We start from the raw sequence: 22,045 nt of genomic DNA, 5'->3' as shown, positions 1-22,045 counted from the left end.
CACCATGAAATAGCTACGCAAACGTGTGTGCTACTATATAGTCTACTTCAAGTTAAACGTCGTTACATTTACGGTAAGTAGAATAATGTATGGTGAAATTCTAATTCGGAGGATTTAAGTGCCTGGAGACCCCAAGCTTTTTAATACCTCTACTTCATTTTGATCAACGTTCTGATGAAAGCAAGAAAATGGACCTCTTTAATCAAACTCCATTCTCTTATTCTCAAAGATTCCACATCTTCCTTCATTTGTTTCCTTCTCCAAAAGCACTATGTATTTTAGATGAAACTATGTACATAGAAAGCTGTTTTCAAGTTATCTCTCTGTAAGGAGATAGCAACAATTTATGCATCTCAGTGGTAGACACAGGCAAAATTCTTCAAAACTAAGATTTATTTTAGTAAAAAAAATCGGGGACAAATAAAAAGAGGAAAGAGGGAAAGAGTAAAGCATCAAGTAATTTTTTAAAAAAACTTAGACCTTAAGCAGAATTACCTAGTATTATAAGGAGGTAACTAAATAACGAGCAGAATGAGGCTTAAAAATTTAAGCAGTTTTCTTTAAAGCAAAAAAAAAAAAAAAAAAAAAAAATTTAAATGACGTTATCCCGGGAGGGCTTTATTGACAGGATAAGGTATGCCCAAATCCAAGGAATCCAAAAGAGATCAAGTGTCGGAAACATGGGGACTTTCTAAAACCACCCCTTCAGTGTTGTCAGTTTACAAAGTTTGGTACATCTTGGAGTGACATCGCACAAGGCTCTGTGTGTGACCACAGGAAGAGCAAGAAACAGACAGGGCTACCATGGAAATAACCTGTTGTTGACATTGGCTTTAATTCAGTACACTACCAAGTTAGGCCCACAAAAGGAATCATCATAGCTGAATGGTTCTCTGAACATACACATGGAAATGGACAAACACACGGTTATGGAGCCTGGTTTAATACGTGTTTATATACACACATTCACATCCTTACACATACGCACCAGTAACTCATGGTTCTTCTCATTAATTTAGTTTCATTAAGTCCCTTCTGGGTACCGAGATTTTTTTTTTTTTTTAAAGCAAATACAGTATCCAAAGAACGAAAGAATGGTACCACTGGGTTACAAATGACAACAGGTGCACTTGGTGATTTATCTTCTGCAAAGTGGCTTTGTTTGTTGAGACAGACAGGACTTCAAGCTATGCAAACCAAGTCTCACAGACAGCCTGGAGGGAAGCACAGGGTTCAGACAGTCCAAATCACACTCCTGTGAGGTGCCCTCAAAACACATCTGAGGATACCCTGTTCTCAAAATATCTTCTTTCAAGAACCACAAAGGTCAGAGTTACTATACAAATGTTTATAATTAACGAAAGTGACCATTTTTTAAAAAGCAGCAATTTGTTTAGGGAAAGGACAGGATACCATGTTGGGAGTGCACCGTAGCTAGAGGCACTGTGGCCTGCTGAGAACCACAGGAGACGAGATGGCAGAAGTTCCTCTTGGTGTTTTCAAGGATCTGACTCACAGACGGTGGACCATCCTGCACAGCTCCCCCTGGTACCGGCTGATGTCATGTGAAATCCTCTGCAGATTACCAGTGCATACCTGTCCGTGATCGCTTTCTCTGTTTTTTACAAAGGCAATATATAGGAAATACAAATAAACCTAGGGATTAAAAAGGATAAAGGTAATTAGGGAGGAAATGCTGAGGGGCGTATGTGTGGGGAGGTATATGTGAAATTTCCCAATTTTACTCACATGCAAACTATATTAAAATTTCACAAACACAAAAATGCTGTGGGATGTGTTTTTATAAGGCTTCGCTCTATGTCTGTAGTTCTCTGTCCCCTTTGTCACCCTCAGTCATAGCAGCTCCAATAAGGAACGGTATTTCCTAGCAAGCTTTATGCTGATGTCTTTATTGTCACAGTCAGCCCTGTCGTTTGCACACTATGTTAGTCACATTTCATCGTTGGTCACTGTAAATAACATTTTATCCAAGAACATACGTGTGGTTCCCGTTCTAACAACTATGAGATCCTAATGAGATTTGATTTTCTCTGCTTGATAGTGACACCTGGTGTATAAAGTCCTGACTGACTATGATGGCTGGAATGTGAGACACTTCATAATTCTATCTGTTCCACATATTCATTACCTATAAAAAAAGTTTACCTGTGAAAAACCATTTAGTTCAGCAAAGGCATTCCACTTTATACAGGGAATAATGATCAAAATAGCTTTCATCCAGAACATTTAAGTTGAAATTTCTAAGTCATTGCTACCCAAAGTGTACCCTTTGGGCTGACAGCATCAGCAGCATCTGAGAGCCTTTTAGAAACATAAATCCAGGGGCCTAGTCACCACTGTGTTAGAAACTGAGGGTAGGATCTAGCAGTGTGTGTTTTCATCAGCTCTCCAGGCTAGTCTATGTCATGCGGAGCCAGAGAACTACTCCTTTAACAAGTGTGTTCATCTAGTCAAGATTCTGACAAACACGTCCTGTTGGAAACATGTCCCTCCCACCTTACACACCCCATGTGCATGGCCGTTTAAAGCAAGGCAGAGAAGAAACGATGCTCACTCATAGACTCACACCATTATACACACGCTCATATTGCCTCCACTGCCACGGGAGAAGTCTAATCTCAGATATGTTGTGTGTTTCTTACCGATTACAACTGCTATGGCCCCTAGTGCCAATCCCAAAACCAGGATGAGAGGCGCAATGAAGAGCTTTCCAGCTGGAAAACAAAACCAAAATAACTTAAAGAGTCTCGAATCTCATTTCCCAAGCATTTAAAGTAATTCTGTAAAGAAGTGCATTAACAATTAATGACACACGTAATCCATCATTGAAGTTTAAGCACGCAGTGCTACAAAGCCTTGGGCATATGCCAAATATCTACAAGTCACTTAGTCTTTATAGCCAAAACGATTACAATCCTTTATACTGGCACACTTTTCCTGTAGATTTCTTCTACCTTCAATGTTCAAAATGTTGAAAGCTTAAGGAAGGAGTAGCATAGTCCAGCACGCAGTGGACAACCTATTGAGCTCACAGCGTTGGAGAGCTGATAGGGAACAGGGATGGTGTCTGCCGGGGCCCATGTCTAAGAAAGATGCTTTGTTTACTTGTTGAGTAAAAGGGGAAATCCTAAGTCCATCTAATAGAGTGACCTCCAAATGGGATACCTCCAGACAAGTGCTAGAGAAAACAACCATTGAATAAAAGCTGTGTTGGAAGTCTCTCAAGTGAATCATTGTAACGAATTCTGAAAGGAAGCACTTGTAAGGAGGCTGGGTGCTGGGAGGGAGGCCACACTTGGCAGCACCAGCGGACTGCTCTTCGGAATGAATAACTGATCTGTGATAATCACCACTATTGTCACATGTCACTGGAGTCCAGAAGGCACCAGTGGAATCCCTCTGACTTTGAAAGACACTGAGATGGACAAAACCAGCACGGTTACTTATGTCTTGTCACCAGGCTGCAACCTTTGAACATACAACTCTACAGACTAACTGCCACAATGAATGTGAGAAGAACGGAAGACTGCAGTAGAACTGCAGAGCTACTGGAGACTCGCACAGCGATGCCTTCTAGAAGTCATGTGTAGTGAGCAATCAGTACATGAGAAAAGATCAACTGTCACTTGTCGGGAGTTTGGCAAAAAAAAATTAACTTTTTAATTCATTGAAAATAGTTTTTGGAATTAGATGACTAGATATGGGAAAATACAATTTTAAATATCAAATTTAAGAATATGCTTTACTGAATACTGTTTACGATCTAGTAAATTTATATATAAATCTTTTTATATTTAACAGTTTAACACAATGCCCAGTCTGGAGCTTTTCTTTTACTCTGTACCAGGGACAAAGCTAGTTAAGCAGTACTAAATGTCACTGGCCAACCGCCTGTCCACCCGCAGGGCTGTGTCAAAGACTGTAGAATTCAGTATCCAGGTTACTTTAAGAGACTGCTTTTCTTTCCCAAACCCCTACACACGGCTCAGTCTTTTTAGTCGTAATTCCTCTTAAAGTAACCAAGACATTTTCATCTTAGCAACAGAGCTGACTGTCAAGTAACAGCAATGCCTTTTCCCTCCCCAACATGGCTGAATCCAAGCAGGCACGCTGCACCTGCCCTTTAGGAGGAATAACTTGACAGTGTAGGACACAGTTAAGTTTGCATGTTAGCTTGCCTTGACTGGAGTAAGCACACTTTCTCTTATTCCAGGGTCAATGACAATTGTCTTAAAAAAATGATTTTCAATAGTCAAATAAATTCTTTCACGTCCATAATTATATTTTGTTTAAATATTTTTAATTTAAAACATTATCAATTTTATGTTATCACAGTAACCATTGATTGTCTACCTAGATTTACTGGTTTGTTTGTTTATTCTTTTGAGATAGGGTCTTTGAAATAGTAGTTTTTATTGTACTTGAACTTTCAATCTCTATGCCATAACCTCCTGAGATCAGGCTTCACTACACAGTTCTACCTACTGTTTGGAAATGTCCACATCACTATCCTATTAACTTCCTTCCCTTCCTCTTTCACTCCTTACCACGCCCTCCCCCGTTTTTCAAGACAGGATTTCTCTGTGTAGTTCTGGCTATCCTAGACCTCACTCTGTAGACCAGGATGGCCTCAAACTCACAGACATCCACCTGCCTCTGCCTCTTGAGTGCTGGGATTAAAGATGTGTGCCACCACCGCCCAGTGGTCTACCCATTCTTTTCAAACAAGGTCTGGTTATATAGATCAGGTTGGTTGAACTCATGGTCCCTTCAGCTTCAGCTTCCAGAATGCTAGATTTCTCTGTGTGCATTATCATACCATGATATATATATATATATATATTTTTTTTTAAATAACTGTTGTAAATTTTCAATGCATTTTGTAGGCTACAAAAGTTCAACACTGGATATTAATGACAATTGTATACTAATCAATTATTCAAAGTAACTCATTTTATAATATTTTTCTGACAGTGAATTTTTTTTTTAAAAATTTATTTATTATGTATACAATGTTCTGTCTGCATTTATGCCTGCTAGCCAGAAGAGGGAACCAGATCTCATAGATGGTTGTGAGCCACCATGTGGTTGCTGGGAATTGAACTCCTCTGGAAGAGGAGCCAGTGTTCTTAACCTCTGAGCCATCGCTCCAGCCCCAGACAGTGAATATTTTTAATGTGAACGCTTTACTCCTGTTTTCAGTTTCTTTCTGTCTGCTTAAAAAACAATTGAGACAGTCTTGCTACATAGCTCATACTGGCCTCTAATTCTCTATGTAGTCCAATCAGGCCTTGAACTCTTGGTCATCCTGTCTCCATCTCCACTGTGCTGGGATTACAGGTGTGCGTCACCATGCCTGCTACTGTTTCTTTCCTTTTAAAGAAATAGGAGGCTTTGGAGCTGGAATTACAGACAGTTCTAGTTCAACCCAGGTCTGTGGGTGCTGTGAGCTGAGCCCAGAGCCTCTGAAAAAGCTGTTAAACTGCTGAGTCATCTATCTATCTCTTTCTTTTATTTAAACTGAGTATTTTTCAAAAGAACTTTTGGAGACAACTTCATTGTTCTTGCTCATACTAATTGTTTGCTTTGAGGAGATAAGTTAAATAATTATCTTTAAAAATTATATAATTTAAAACTTCAAATTCTGGAGGCCCACAGGATGAATCAGGTGGTAAAGGTGCTTATTGCCACCATAACAACCTGCATTTGATTCTTGCAACCCTCATGGTAGAAAGAGCAAACTAATTTGCACGCGTGGGCTCCGTATGCCTTGGTATATACACGTGAATGGCAGTGAATACATATACAGAGTAAATAAATACAGGCAATTAAAAATTTGGAAAAGCACTCAATGCACCACTCCTTGAATAATCTGCTGTTTCCCATTTGCTGTTCATCATCCTGAAGAGCTCTACTGCATGTGATCACAGCAATGGAGACCAAGTTTTCCACCCTTAGCTGGATGAACAAGCAGGCACTTGCTATGCCTCTGGCCAATGGCACTTAAAGGCTCTAATACAGACTGGGTGATAGACGTGAGGGCTGAGCTATAATATCCATATCCTGTCATAAGTAATTGTGAGCTACTGAGTAATCTATTTTCCTGTTTTAGTTGGATAAGAGGGGTAGGACCCCTCCAATGGGGTGTGGTGTCTGGCTTGTGTCAAGTTGACAACTGTACTAACCATCGTAACCAATTAGAGAGAGCTGTGTTTGGTGGCTGGAAAATGTGTGGGAGGGAAACTTATTTTAAGCCAGCTGCTCCTTATAGTGTCAGATTTATCTTGGCTTAATTGAATGCACATGTGTGATGTGTGGTTGTGTGCATCTGAATACAAGATAGGCAACACACACACACCAAACCAAAACAATCCAAGATGGTGCTGAAACAGGAAAAGAAAAGAGCCAAAGAAGAGATTAGCTTTCTGTCTGGGGTCATTCTCTGTGTATACAGATTTACAGACACTACACAACTCCCAACTTTGTAATTTTCTCTCATGGGACAACTCTTACAAATCCTGTCTACATTTCTTAGTTATCTTCAAAGTCCATAGAAGCAGCAAGCAACTCCTAGTTTCATAATTGTAATTTTCACTGAACAAGCAAATAAAGGGACAGAAAATACTGGATATTATTAAAACCAGTGATTCTGAAAAAGTGTGTTTAATTAAAATTTAGTTGAGATACTTTTGTTGTTGTTGTTTTACAGTGATCATGCATGGTTTTAGGAAGTGGTGACGCTGGGTTCCACATATTCAAGTGTACTTAAAAATGAAGAGTCTGCAGCTATTATAACGACCAACTTTTCTTGAATCAGCCATCACGACTCCAGAGAGTGAGGTGAGTTATATGGTGAAGCGGCTGAGGAGAGTCACAGACGCTTCTCATGAACTAGGCAAAGGAGGTAGCCAAGAAGGGAAATGTTTAGATGATTAAAAAGTGCTGGGTACACACGAGAAAGCCTGTCAGAGAAAGAACCGCTAAGAACCGTGCAGCTGGAAGAGGAAGAAGTCTCACAGTGGACACATGGCTCAGGGGTCGGGAGCTAATGCAAGAAGTCAGATGAGGAGAGAACTGTATAAACCAAGGCAGGGCATGGAGCCAGGGTGATTTGATAAGAACAACACTTCTGCTTCTATTTGCATTGTGCATGTGTGTGAGCACAGGGCTGTGTGTTTAATGAAGAGAGGGTTAAAGACTATTCAAAAAGCAGTTACACCTGGGTACCTAGACTTGGGCTTATGGGAGCCTTCATACTCATGCCATTATCTGATTAGTTGTTGATTACTAACAACAAATACATGACAATATCATTTCTATGGGTGTTATCGGGCTCTGGGATGTGTGTATACTTTTTCATCATTGTTCCCTGTTTTGTGCTGTATTGTGCTTATTTAATGAATCAATTGAACATCCAGGTGTTTAAGACACCTGTTAATGTCCATATAAAAATAAATACGACATTCCCCTTGTCACCAATTGGCTCTCATTCAGTGTTTCAGAAGTGCTGATCACGAAAGCTAACAAACTTAACTTCTCAATTTTGATCACAAAAGGACCGATTCTCTTCCTAGCTTTTGGTAAAGGCCCTACTAAAATCCTTGGCACACAGCAAGCACTGAGAATTCTCAAGGCTGGGACACTTCTACCCCGCTCCTTATGTCCTAAGGAAGATACCCAAGAGCAAGTGTGTGTGATACTACTCACCACAGACTGACCCTCGAACTAATCTTCTTAAATGAGGTCTCTCTGGGAGGTAGCGATATTTGCATCCAAATATACTGAGGTTTGATGTGTGGTCTCCAAAAAACCGGAGCTGGCGGTATCTCTCTCCACATCGATAACAGAAATTAGTGTTACACTGTGAACAAGTCATATGGTCACATCCTTCCGTTCTCTGGATATGGATCTGGATAAAGGGATGAGATTAAGAGAAGAAAATGGAATTAATGTCTTTAAAAAGTAAAATATCAAATATTACGGAACCACTTGGACCAAATGAAAAGTCTTCTGTGGCATTCCTAAAGTCTTCAATTTGTTTATTATCATGTTTATATTTACAATATTCCCAATATTATTTTTACCATTATAAGCTTGTAATGTTGCTTTGGGACTTGTGTGCTGGTGACTATTTTAACATACTTAGTCATAGTTAACATATAACTTAGTCATAGTTAACACAAGAGTCAAACCTGCCAGGATTGTTGTTTGACTCATTAGGTAAGTCATGACCACAGCCTACAGCTTTCAGTATTTCACTTGCTACTCCTTTTCCTTAGGTACACAGAGTTAGTATGCAGTCAAGGACACATTATGATCCAGGGTCACTACTACATCACCAGAGTTGTTGATGACTGCTACTGGCCGCCCGACCCTTTTACAGCTAGCTACTTATCTCTTTACATCGGCTGCTTGCTCCATAGCAGTGGACACAGGCTTTGTGCACTCATCAGTTATCTCAGGGGCTTTAGGAACAAATGCAAACTGTAAATAAAACTGGGATAAAAGGCCTAAGAGAGGGCTATGCTAGTAACTCAGCCCCTGGTCCAGGGAACCCTCTTCTGGGGCCTATTTGCCAGTACTTATAAGATCATAGCAATGTGGCCTGCAGGTGGCACTAAGAAATAACTCAGACCAGGGGTGGGAATATAGTACATAGCCTTAGATTCAGCACATGGGCCTCATAAACTCGACATCTACTGGCAGCTTTTGGCCTCTAAGCTGCACAGAAATGGAGGTTAACTGTTCATGCTTTTTCAGAGAACACAGTGATGGCAGGGGTGATCCACAAAAGGAGAGGACTAAATTTCTTTACAACTGCTGTGCTCCAAGCACAGTACAAAGACTGCTTCTCCTGAGTCTTCTATCTGTCCTGTGGGACCATCACTCTCACTCATGACCTGACCTCTGAAAGGTATTTCGACTACAGAATGTTGGGGATGTGGAGCCTAGCTGGAGGAGGTAGGTCACTAGGGCAAGGCCTTTGATGGTTACACTCCAAACATTGGTTCCCGTCCACTCTCTGCTTCCTGGCATGAATAGCACTGGTGTGAATAGTCTTGGCCTCCTGCTTCTGCTGCTGTGAATGAAGCCACTCTGCTATGCCTCCCAACTACGACAAACTGAACTCTACAAGCATGAACGGAAACAAATTATGACAGTTTCTATCAGCTATTTTGATCCCATTGATGTAAAAAGTGACAAATGTAATCATATAAAACACATTTTATTATTTTGTAACTCTAGAAATAAACAAGCACATTGCAGCCCCATGTCAGCAGGAGGCATTCATAATGAACATTTGCTAATAAGAAACTTGGAATTCTGAACTCCTCACATCCAGGGTAATACTAAACCAACATGCTAAGTAAAGTCCTGGAGAAAATATATTTACACGGTATAGTTTGATAAAAATGTTATTTTTATTTTAAAAACATAAAACTTTAAGACACAGGTTAGTAATATATATATACATACATACTGCTATAGCTCTCCTAAAAATAAACTAGCCACTCAGATGGCTATAATTTATCATGAAAACCTGGTTGTATGTTGTAAATACCACTGGTTAATAAAGAATCTGCTTTGGGCCTATAGCAGGGCAAAATACAGTCAGGCAGACACCATGTAGCTGCCATAGGAGAAAGATGCCTGAGCCACTGGTACTGGTAAACCACGAGCCTCGTGGTAAAATATAAAATAATAGAAACAGGTTAATTTAAGATATAAGAGCTAGCTAGCAATACGCTTAAGTGATTGGCCAAGCAATGTTTTCATTAATACAGTTTTTGTGTGGTTATTTTGGGTCTGGGAGGCTAGGAAATGAAAAAGAAGCCTCTGCCAACAGTTAGTGTAACAATACTGGCTACCTGGGTAATCACACAAATTCTCATTTACAACGTTGGAGCAACCAACTTTGGCTAAGGCCTAGAGTAACTGACAGACCATTTTCAGAGTAAGGAAAATTTTCAGAACTGTCTTACCCTGTCTTGGCAAGGTTTGACAGTCTTTTGTCAGTGATCGAGGCATGGGCAGTTCTTTGCCCAAAGGTCTGTTTTGCCAAGAAGAAAAAATGCTACAAATAGAGTGTCTTCGGTGCCCAACATTTTCTCAGGAATAGATGGGTACTGCCAGGAGCAATTGTGTCTCATATCAACAGAAACCCAAGTTATTTAAATGTCATGTTCTAAAGTTCTTTGAAGTGGTTGAAGATTACCTATCTATACAAAATACAATCTCTATGTATTTAAAGAACTTGATTAGTCTAACTATAAGTGTGACAAACATGTATGACTATTGACCTATAGTTCTTACTACCTTATTAAAGCTTAAAGAGGAAGACCTCATATTAGAATATTAAACAATCTTTAAACAACTGTGCAACAAATGAGGTCAATGACCTCAAAATGTAAACAATGTATATGTATATTGATCAGAGGTATAAATTATAGTGCAATATGATAAATATATCTTAAAATTGTATCAATATACAAAATTTCTTATGCAGAGGCAAAAGCACGCATGCGTACAATGACAAAATAACTTTGCCTGGGTGTACAAATATTGTAAACAGAAATAGGAGCACATTCAATATAATAAATATAATTTGAATTTGTATCAATAAGAATCTATATCAATGTAAATTGTCTATAAATAATTGCTCACAAGTATTCACTCTATTATTCACTATTATTATTAATGTGAGTAAACACACACTAATTATCTCATCCAATTCCCCCCCCCTTTTCAAAGATCTCCGAGCCTACATAATTTCCACCTCAACTCCCAACCCTATACTAGTTATAATCAGTCCCTAATTGATGTCCCTAAACCTGAGGATAAACGTTGTTGGGAGAGGGGATGTCATCTTCTAGAATTGCTTCCAGCTGTCATGGGGGTGATATTTTTACTATGGGATCCTGCAAAACTAAATGATGGTTAAGTTTCAAGATTACTGTCTGATATAATTGCAAATAGTTTCTGAATATTCCGTAGGGTTTTTTTGAAGTTCTTATTTGAAGTTCTGGCCAAAACGTTGTCAGAAGGTGTACCATTTCAGCTAACAATTGTTTTGAGCAGCTGGTAGCCAAAATAAATCTTAAAGTAGTGCTTCAGCATCATGATGTCATATCAACCACGTGGAATCATTGTTGTGGGGCCCCATCTTCTTCCTGGAAACTTCAAAGATTACTGCAGGAAAATTTATTGTTCATTATGGAAAACTTAAACATTATTCATATAAACATATATTCAATAAAAAATATGATAGAGACTAACACAGGTATGGAGATAAGTAAAATTTTTCCTAAATTCTTTCTTCTTTCTGTCCCATACCAGATGGCTCCTGACATGAGACAGAGACTCTGAATTTTTCCTTAAATAACATGCTTGGATTTAGAGAAGGATAGCCATTGTCCAACTTCAAAGTCAGCTTTGATTTTTATGTAGTGATATATTCATGTTTAGGTAATGAAATTTTACCCTGCAGATGACCTGTCTTCATAAGTCATATTTCTCTTTGCTTGGTGATCCTTTCTGGATACTTATCTCTTCTTCTTTAGGCATCTAAATGTCCAGGGTCTCTTGACTTTTTGAAGATGAGTATTTTCCTGAAAGACAAGAAGAGATCCCTGTCCCAACCCTTATGAGATTTCCTCGCCACCTGTATGATTGTCACATCTGTGGATGAACTGTCAATTCTTTTTATCAATAGGTTTCTCTTTTTCAAATAAAACCTTTATTAATTTTGATGGTATTCATACCTTTTCATCTCCTGTGGAAACAAGAGCAAAACCCCTTCACCAACATAGCATATCTCCTAATTTCCATTGTGAAGTCAACACATCTTCGATTCAAAAGTTTTCTTTATTATCCAATGTCTTTTTGCTGCTGTTATTCCTTTCTCATTAGCATTTAGAAAATTGAAGGTTAATAAAGCATTATACTATATTTCTGGGGTTATTTTCCATCCCTTTCAGTTTGTTTAACATATCTTTTATAGTTAGGTTTGCTCTTTCTATAACTGCCTGACCTGTAGGATTATTTGGTATACCTGTAATATGTTAGATATTATAATAAGCAAAAAACTGTTTTATTTTCTTACAGACATATGATGAATGATTATGTCTTTATTTGTGCAGATATATCCATGATGGCCATAACTTTATTATTAATAAACATGTGATTACTGAATCAGCCTTTTCTGAACTCAAAGCAGTTGCCACTGAAAACCTGAATAAGTGTCAATAGTGTGGTATACACTTTTAATTTTCAAATTCTACAAAGTAGAACATATACATCTGCTGGATTTTATTTCTTTGAGTACCCTTTGGGTTACTCCCTGCAGGTAGAGGTTTCTGGCTACAGAAAGAGCAAGTAGGGCATCTCTTTATAATCTCCTTAGTTTGTTGCCATGAAATAGAAAACTTTCTTTAAATCCTTGCTACTGACATGATGTTCTTTATGACATTCTGAGGTATTCAGCACATTTCTAGTCAATAATCAATTTCTGCATTACCTTGTGCTAAATGACCGGGTAGACCCGTATGAGATCGGATGTGTGTTATGTACATGGGACAAAGCTTATTCCTGATTATATATTGAACCTGAATATAATGAAGTCAATTCTATATTGTCTGGTATAAATTCAGCAGTTTCAATATGCAAAACAACTCTTTTGCATATTGCAAAACTGTAACTATATTGAGAGGCTCTTTAAAATCCCTTTATAACATAAGAATAACATATAATGGGCTTTGTTCTACCTTACTTACATCTTTTGATTTGTAACCTGCCTTTCCTGATTTATTTGCGTCAGTATAGAATGTACGGCTTCAGTTATTCATGTGTCATGTACAATGCAGAGAAGGATCCAAGTAGTTCTCTTTTTAAGGTTAATTCTATTGCTTTGGGGATAACTGCTATTAATCGCTCCTCCTAAAAAATTAGCACAAGTTCTTTGCCAATGTTCATTGTCTTTTTATAATTTTTGAATTTCATTAGTAGTAAAAGGCACTACAATCTCTGCTGGGTCTATTCCTGATAGTTGACCAAGTTTCAATTTTCCTTTTATAGTTAATCCAGAGACATTTTTCACATGTTTTTAATTTTTTACTTGGTTTATGAGGTAAAAAGATCCATTCTAAATAATATCTTCCCTCTGCATTAAAATTCCTGTAGGAGAAATTCTGGAAGGCAATATGACTAGAATGCAATTAAGATTTTTATTCACCATATCCACATGTACCTCCTGTAATTTTTCTTCAACCACAGTTAACTCTTTCTCGCTAACCATGACCCATGTTCCAGAAACATCCAGTTGTCTTTTACTTATTCTTTTGTCCAATAGACAATAACTTGTTTGCTGATAAAGATCTTACGTGGTTCCTGCTAGAAAGGAGTGTATAATGTAAAGTACAGACAGATGTTAATCAACTGTACAAAAATATATCTCCTAAACTGTAAAAAAATTCTATGAAGCAGATGAAGCATGGATGGGAAGAACACTTAATGGAGGAGCTTGATCTGGTGGAAAGGGTAGGAAGAGGTGTTTGTGAAGTGACATTTAATCTAAGAAATGGAAGGCAGGCAGCAGTTTACTAGCTAAGTGGAGTTCCAGGGACGTGCAGAGCTCACAGCACTGGATCTCTGAATGCCTCAGCACAGCACTGCTACTCTGTATCTGGAAACGCGAATTATCTACACCTGTCTGCTTAGGCATGCGGTAATAATGCACCTGTCTGCATTGGTTCAGATCATATACATATTTCTATTTATCTATTTATTCATATATTTATTGTATATGTATTGTGTCTGCAAGGCGTACATTTCTGTAAATGAGCCCAGAGGGCAGATCTGTGTCCTCTTCTATTGTCTACCAGTTCCTTGGAGCCAGGGTCTCTGCCTGATCCCACAGCTTTCATTTTCATGGGTAAGCTGGAAGCCAGCTAGCTTCATCAATCTGTAAGTAGAGTGCTGGAGTGACAGTAATGTGTGGTACTGTTGTTACAAGGTTGTTGGGATGTGAACTCTTGTCCTTGGGATTGCAAGCAAATGTTGAGCTGCCTCTACAGCTTTCTGTATAACTTTTCATTATTTTTATTAAAGGGCTGTACATTTCCTCAAACATGTTCTCAACAAGGACTTGAAAAAGACAAATGGGTGCTATCCACGATCACTCAATTGTCAAGCCCAATGAACTTGTTTAAAAATGGCTTTCTTCTTGTATCACCTGGTGTCATTCCATCAGCTGATCAGTACCTCCTCCCTGACCTTTGATGTACTCTTCTTTCTTTCAATGACCTCTATTTTCCACTCTCCTCTGATCTGTCTTAGGTTGCTACTTCTTCAACGAGACCTAACTCCATTGGTACTTCCAATACTTCATACATTTTCTTTGGGTGACTTCCTCCACATATAAAGCATTGGTTTTAATTTTCTCCCACTATAATGGTTTCTTTATCTTATCTGTGGGCCTGGCCTTTAGCCTTTAGAACCACACAACTATTCATCAGTAATACACATAAGCCTTTTAGTCATTTCAAGCCAAATAAGCAGAACTCAAGTCACCTTCGTTCTTGAGTGCTTTATTCTAGCAATAATAAGATAAAACTGTATCTTGTCTCTAATATACAACTCAGTTTATAGCATCCTCATCTTGCTAGGCACACAGCTAAATGTCTACTGAGCAGCTTGATTAGCCTCTTCCAAACTTCCTGCATGGAACTAATCATCAAGGTCATAGTGATAGACCTCCTGCTAATCAGTCTGATCTTGTGTTCTCAGCCTTTTGACAACTATCCTAAACTTATAGCATCATCTCTTTATAACTATTTATACCTCCTTTCAAGATGCCAACAGCAATCTAAAATATAAACCTGATACCACTTAACTCTTGCTCCAATCCATTTAATGTGGTATGCAAAGTCTGTGTACTTGTTCACTTCCCCAGCACTGTCTTGCCACCACTTTCAGAGGTTTACACTAAAGGAACTACCAAGTGTTTGTGGCTCCCACAGGGAACATCTTCTGTCTCTGCACTGAGGTCACACTCTCTCTTGGAAACCCTTCACATAGTAAAAGTTTGATGGAGGAAGGTCATTTGTCTATCTGTTGCTTTCATTGGTTAATTAATAAAGAAAACTGCTTGGCCTGATAGATCAGAACATAGGTAGGCAGGAAAGACAGAACAGAATGCTGAGAAGAAGGGAATGAGGCAGTCGCTATAGCTCTCCTCTCCAAGATGGACGCAGGTTAAGATCCTTCCTGGTAAGCCACAACCTTGTGTGCTACACACATTAATAGAAATGGGTTAATCAAGATGTGAGAGTTGGCCAGTAAGAGGCTAGAGCTAACAGGCCAAGCAGTGTTTAAAAGAATATAGTTTCTGTGTAATTATTTTGGGGCATAAGCTAGCCAGGCAGCTGGGGGCCAGGTGGCAGGAACGCGGCCCGCAGCTCCATCTACAAAAGTTCTCAGCTACTTTGCTTATGTTCCCCCAGGAGGTGTCTTCTCACCATGAACCCGGCTACAACATTCTGTAAAATCCTATTAAAGTACAAGTCACCCCTTCCCTTTCTTCCTCTTCCCTCCTTTCTTCTAACTTAGCCTTCCCTTTCTTTTTTCTTGGTGCTGGAGATGGAGCCTGAGGCTCACACATGTTGAGTACATGTTATTTCACTGAACTACATGTTCCATTTTATTTTAAATTCTGAGTAGAAGTTGCCACAGAAACAGAAAGGAAGGCTTAAAACTGAGCTGAGAGTTCTAGATCCTTTAGGAAAAATGGCTGCATCAGTATTCAAATAAAGGTTGGGCCTCTAGCATTGTACTCACACAGCTCTGCCTAAATGGATCACGAGACTCCACCCTTTCCAGAAGTGCCATAATCTATACGTGACTCTCAATAGGCCCTTTCATCCCCTTTTAGAAAGTTCAGAATTCTTGTTTTATTTGGCGGGAGATTTCTGGCTATCACAAATGAGGTTGATGCTGCCTTGGGCTCTCCTGGAAGAACTAGACTCTTGGCATATAATTTTCAAATACATTAGATATTCACAGAAATGAAATCTATTCATAATATCTGAACTTAAACTCTAACTATTTTATGTAGGAACACAAAGGCATTTATATAGTTTTCGTATAGCATATTTTTTAACTTACACTACCATTGCGCAACTGAGGAAATTGATTATACATGCACACGTATGCATTACACACATAAACATGTTTAGACATATTCAAACACTTTTTTTGCCTTCATTTAAAACTGTTAAATGTAAAGGACAGATATTGATAATGTTTTAATTTTAAACTTCATAAATATTAATATGTATATACATTTACTTATAATTCCTTTTAATGTTATAATATATATTTACATACTGAAGGTGTAAGTTATTACATTAAAAATAGTGTCACTTGTTTCTATTTTATAATTAGAGCAACCTAACAATTAAGAAATAAATACACTGTATATCTGCATTATATAATTAATCTCCAAAGTGTAACCATGTGTTTTTGTTTATTTATTTATTTATTTTTTTGTCATAAAAATACAGTCCTGGTTGGGTATGACGGCACATGCCCATAATCTCAGCACTTGACAGGCTGCTGTGAGACGACCGTGAGTTAACTACATCAGGGGCTGGTATGCAGCAGTCAATGTCAGCATGTTAGACAGCACTGCTATGATCATTAATGCAGTAACAGCATAAAAGAAGAAGTAAAGACTGCATACTAGCATTTAACATGATCCATTAGTATTTTGGCTTATTTGTGCATGCCTGTGTGTGCTACAAGGAATCAATGAGACAAAGAGTTGGTTCTTCAAGAAAATCAACAAGATAGACAAACCTTTATCCAACTTAACCAAAAGGCAGAGAGAGAATATCCAAATTAACAAACTACTGATGAAAAGGGGGGACATAACAACAGACACTGAGGAAATCCAGAGAGTCATCAGGTCATACTTCAAAAACCTGTACTCCACACAATTGGAAAATTTAAAGTAAATGGACAATTTTCTAGATAAGTACCACATATCAAAATTAAACAAGACCAAAATAAACAAACTGAATAGAAATATATCACCGATGGAAATAGAAACAGTCATCAAAAGCCTCCAAATCAAAAATGTTCAGGGCCAGATGATTTCGGGGCAAAATTCTGCCAGAAATTCAAAGAAGAGCTAATACCAATACTCCTCAAATTGTTCCACAAAATCAAAACAAAAGGAACATTGCCAAACTTTTTTTTATAAGGCTACAGTTACCCTGACACCCAAACCAAAAAAAGCTATAACTAAGATAGAGAATTATAGATCAATCTCCCTCATGAACTTCGATGCAAAGTTACTGGCAAACCAAATCCAAAAAACATCAGAAAATTCATCCACCACGACCAAGTTGGATTCATCCCAGAGAAGCAAGGATGGCTCAGCATACGAAAATCTGTCAATGTTTATATACCATATAAACAGACTGAAAGAAAAAACAACACATGATCATCTCATTAGATGCTGAAAAAGCCTTTGACAGAATTGAACACTTCTTCATTATAAAGGTCTTGGAGAGACCAGGGATATAAGAAACACACCTTAACATAATAAAGGCAATATACAGTAAGCCAACAGCCAACCTTAAACTAAATGGAGAAAAACGCAAAGTGATCCCACTGAAATCAGTAATAAGACAAGACTATTCCCTCTCTTCGTGTCTATTCAATATAGTACTCAAAGTTCTAGCTAGAGTAATAAGACAACAAAAGGCGATTAAGGGGGTGCAAATAGGAGAAGAAGTCAAACTTTCTCTATTTGCTGATAGTATACATAAGTGACTCCAAAAATTCTACCAGGGAACTCCTAAAACTCATAAGCATTTTTAGTATGTAGATACAATATTAACTCAAAAAATCAGTGAGCCTTCTTATATACAAATGGTAAATGAGCTGAAAGAGAAATCAGAGAAACATCACCATTTACAATAGCCACAAATCACATAAAATATTTTGACATAACTCTAATCAAACAAGTGAAAGACCTGTTTGACTCGGTGAGCTCCTGTTTGTATTTGGTGTACATAAATTCATAAATGTGTTCACATATATACATAAAAATAAATTAATCAAAAAGAGGCAATAATATTCATCAAATTGGCTAAACAAAATCCATCTTAATAAGATGTTATTATAGTTTCATAAAAATAACTCAATATCTGGAATTATTTTCCTGTGTTTACTTCAACACAAAATAATTGCACTTATGAGTAAACATTGTGATCATAAATGATAGTAAAGAGCTTTAAACACTATTTTTAATACCTGTCAAATTCGATTATACTTTTTCTTATATTTTATTTATTTGTGTATGGCTATGTATGTATGCATGCCATGTCTACATACATGCCATAGCACATTTACAGAGGCTGGACCACAATATGTGGGAGTCGGATTTTTCCTTCTACCATGTGTGTTTTAGAGACTGAACTCAGGTGGTCAGTTTCCGCGGCCAGTTCATTTACTCACTGAGCCATCTTGCTGGCCCCAAAATTCAATTATAAATACTAGTTTTCATTTGCTTACATAAGTCAGATTTTCTTATAGTACCATGCCATGTATGAAACTGCGCTTTCCTCATGAGGCAAAGGCATCTCACTGTGGAGAAGAGCCACTGGTAAATGAAGGGGAAGAATGAGCTGTTTTAGTTAAACTACTAGTGCACACAAGGGTGACCACATGCTAATGCTTCCTGAATGATGCATTTTACTTAGGCACAACCATTTGAAACTCACCAGTTTTATTATAGAATTTTTCTAGCAACTTAGCAACAAGATTGGAGACCCCAAGAAAGACTCTACTAAGTATTATGATTTAACATTTGCTTAGTAAGAATTACAAATTAATTGATAGGGCAGAATTATTAAATAAATACAATTGAGCAAAATGTTTGGAGAGAAAAGTGGGAGAGAAATCATTTTAAGTATCTAATTCATAATAAACACTAAATAAATTATGGTTGGATTAAGCTGAAAAGTTAAAATATTGACACATCAAAAGGTTCAAGGTAAGGAAGAAAATAGACATATTAAATTTTTACATCAAACTTCTGGATGGTAAGTGATGCTTTAAGCTTAGAAGCAAATGTGTCTGGAAAACAGTGAAACAGTAAACTAAACCAAACAGCAGCAGAAGGACATTTAAACAGAGATGACACAGTTAACAGAAATGCTGAGAAAACAATTATTTAACATTGGCGACATTTGAGTGGTTAAATAGAAAAACTAATGACATGAAGTAGTCACGATACTACCCTTAAAACCTTTATAAAAGTAATTTAAGAAGGGCACAGGCTTCAGAGAAACAGGGATATATTAACAGTGAATGTGGTAGTACTGTGGGATGCTGGGTAAGTGCTTTCCTGCTCTTCCCAAATTTCTATCAAGTCTTATGCACTTATAAACAAACATTTAAGGATAAATAGTATACATAGTATAACTACGATTAATACTATGAAATTAACTTAAAACACAATAAGAGAATGAAAAATATAAATAAGTTTGGTCAAAACAAAATTCCAATGTATTTTGTTACAAATATTTATAGTATTTACATGCAAATAAATTAACAATTAATTGTGCACTTGGAAGCATTGTGTGTGGAAATCTTCAAAAATTTTGGAAACTTCAATCTTCCTTTTTTGTATCTGTAATTTTCATGCATGATTTGTGAAAAGGAGTCTTAGCATGCACAATATTAACTCACTGAATCTGTCTTCTCAGTTTCCTTGCAGGGGAAAGAATAAGTTACTTCAAAGACAGAAAAAGATCAGAAATGTAAAGCTTTAAAGTCATGCCTGGAAAAAAATGAATTCGTGCAATCCAAACAAGCCATAAAATATGACTTACATTTTATGGATATGAATTGCACCTGCAAATGATTGCTTCAGTGCAGTCATGTGGACGGTTCTATGGCTCTTTCTTTGGGCTACTAATAGGGCAACTCTTTTGAAACTCTTTACCTTTTACCTGCTACCCTAAATGGGCTGCCAGCACTTAGACTTTCTCTTAGCTATTTATCTGTATTTGTAGAAACTACTGAAGCTATTAGGGCCCACTATAAACACACTGGCTGCTTTTTCTTTCAACTTCCATTTAATGTTAGGTTAAGACACTGATGTCATAAAAGCGGGATTTTTCTGAACTGCTTCTGTTCATCGAGAAATCCCCCACTACATAATATTGCATGGTCACTCATCCAGGGCATAGTTTTAGAACCAGACTAAATGGAAATTGTTTTTACAGCCATTTAGAGAGATGTGAAGTGTACTCTTCAGGACAGTGTTCAGTAGAAAGAGTCAACAACACTCCCTAACTCCTGCTGGCCTGGATTGGGTTTGAAACTGAGAAGTAGCTCAGAATGAAGTGGCAGGTGGGAGAAAGGCCAACTGCCTCATCATTTGCTTGCTCTACAGTGGGACACAGACTACGTGCACAGAGCAATCGGTGCAGCACAGAGGTAAAACTGTTCTGTTCTCCAGGGCAGGGAAAAGTACGAATACCTTGACAAATCACCAAGGACCACTTCCAAGAATAAGGTCAAGCTGACCTGTAGGTACAGCTACTGAGAATGTTGAGGCATGAGGATCTCAAGGCCAGGAGTTCCAGGCCAGCCTAAATACCACAGAAAGAAATTTTCTCACAACCTTCTTCTGGTCACTGAGAATTCAGCACCAATTTCACACGATATTATTTACTTTCTTTATGCAGAAAATAAAATGTGAATTTAGTACAGCAAACTATGACATGCTCACTAATACATTAATTTATAAAACACTTTTACTATAATTTGGGTTCACCATTATTAATTTAAAATTTTTTTTCTAATAATTTAAACTTCGTTTATTTAGTTCTAGGTCTCAAGGAAGAAACTGTCAAATTATTCTTGAAGAAAAAAATTGGACCCAATATGGTTGTCCAAAGTAAATTTGTTCAAATATATAAGCCATGCATGGCAGAAGTCCAAATACTTCTAAACACACACACACACACACACACACACACACACACACACACACACACACACACCTACCTTTCTAAAGTAAACCTCAAAATAAAAATGTTAGATTCCAACAGATGTAAATCATGTAGCATCCAGTCTATTTTCAAATTAGAAAGATTTGCTGACCTCTCTAGAGGACAATCTTTCTTGATTACTGCAGAGCTGGTTTTCAACATCTAGGTCCCAGCTCAAAGGCATGCTAACTCTTGAAGGCATGAATGATTGTCAAGAGAAAATGGAAAAACAGGACTCAGAAATCACCAATTCCTGACATTCGTACTAGCTTTGTCCTTGAAAGATTTACAAAAAAGACAAAGAGGTCAACATAAAGTAATGACAGGCATGTAAAGCAGTGACAGGCACAGCAGCAGGAGAAGTGCAAAGGACCAGGGTTCTCAGTCTGCACCCGGTACGGGGACTGCAGGTATGTCAGCAAGTGAAATAAACTTTTCTATTGTCTTCATAGCGGCATCTACATGTGCATGCATCTTACCATAAAAGCGAAAAATAAGGGTCTCTGTGTTTTAGACCAATATTTGTTAGTAGCTTTCGTAAGATTTGAACTAAAATGCTAATGACAGTAATAGACATTATGTGCACACACGTGTTCAGTTTGACATACAATATCATTAGTCTTGAAAAACGAAACAGCGAAGCTTTCTTCGTACCTGAGTAGGCAATTGTGAGTACACTGCACTTTCAAACTGTCAGTGTTGCTCAGCTACATGCAGGGGCAATTTCTTTTACTTTTCTGCTAAAGGTTATCTCACCTTGCACTTTGGACACTTCTGGGCATTTCTCTGCCCGTGCTCAATTTCGCTGGCCCAGTGACGCAATAACTTGTCTCCTTTTTTGTACTCCTTGCAGTTAACACCTTCATGCCAAGGAGCGTGGCACTTAAAACACCAGATGAATTGGCAAGTGGGACACTGGATCTGTGCAAGAAAAACAGCATTAGGCCATTATGTGT

At 37.8% G+C, this 22,045-nt stretch overlaps 1 protein-coding gene across 1 annotated transcript in view; it reads right to left on the bottom strand.

Annotated features, from left to right (window-relative positions):
- Positions 1-933: 933 nt before the first annotated feature.
- Positions 934-22,045, bottom strand: part of Rnf217 (ring finger protein 217) — a 112,180-nt gene continuing 91,068 nt past the window's right edge. The window contains exons 3-6 of the mRNA XM_005363649.2: positions 21,846-22,010; positions 7,729-7,930; positions 2,664-2,735; positions 934-1,656 (exon numbers count right to left, since the gene is read on the bottom strand). Of these exons, the coding sequence (XP_005363706.1) occupies positions 1,583-1,656; positions 2,664-2,735; positions 7,729-7,930; positions 21,846-22,010 (513 nt within the window). The 3' untranslated portion in view covers positions 934-1,582. The remainder of the gene's footprint in view (positions 1,657-2,663; positions 2,736-7,728; positions 7,931-21,845; positions 22,011-22,045) is intronic.

Source organism: Microtus ochrogaster, linkage group LG9 (assembly GCF_000317375.1).
Source record: "Microtus ochrogaster isolate Prairie Vole_2 linkage group LG9, MicOch1.0, whole genome shotgun sequence".
Classification (NCBI taxonomy): domain Eukaryota; kingdom Metazoa; phylum Chordata; class Mammalia; order Rodentia; family Cricetidae; genus Microtus; species Microtus ochrogaster.
The sequence above is the reverse complement of the archived record's forward strand: the minus strand, read 5'-3'. Positions and strand labels throughout refer to the sequence as shown.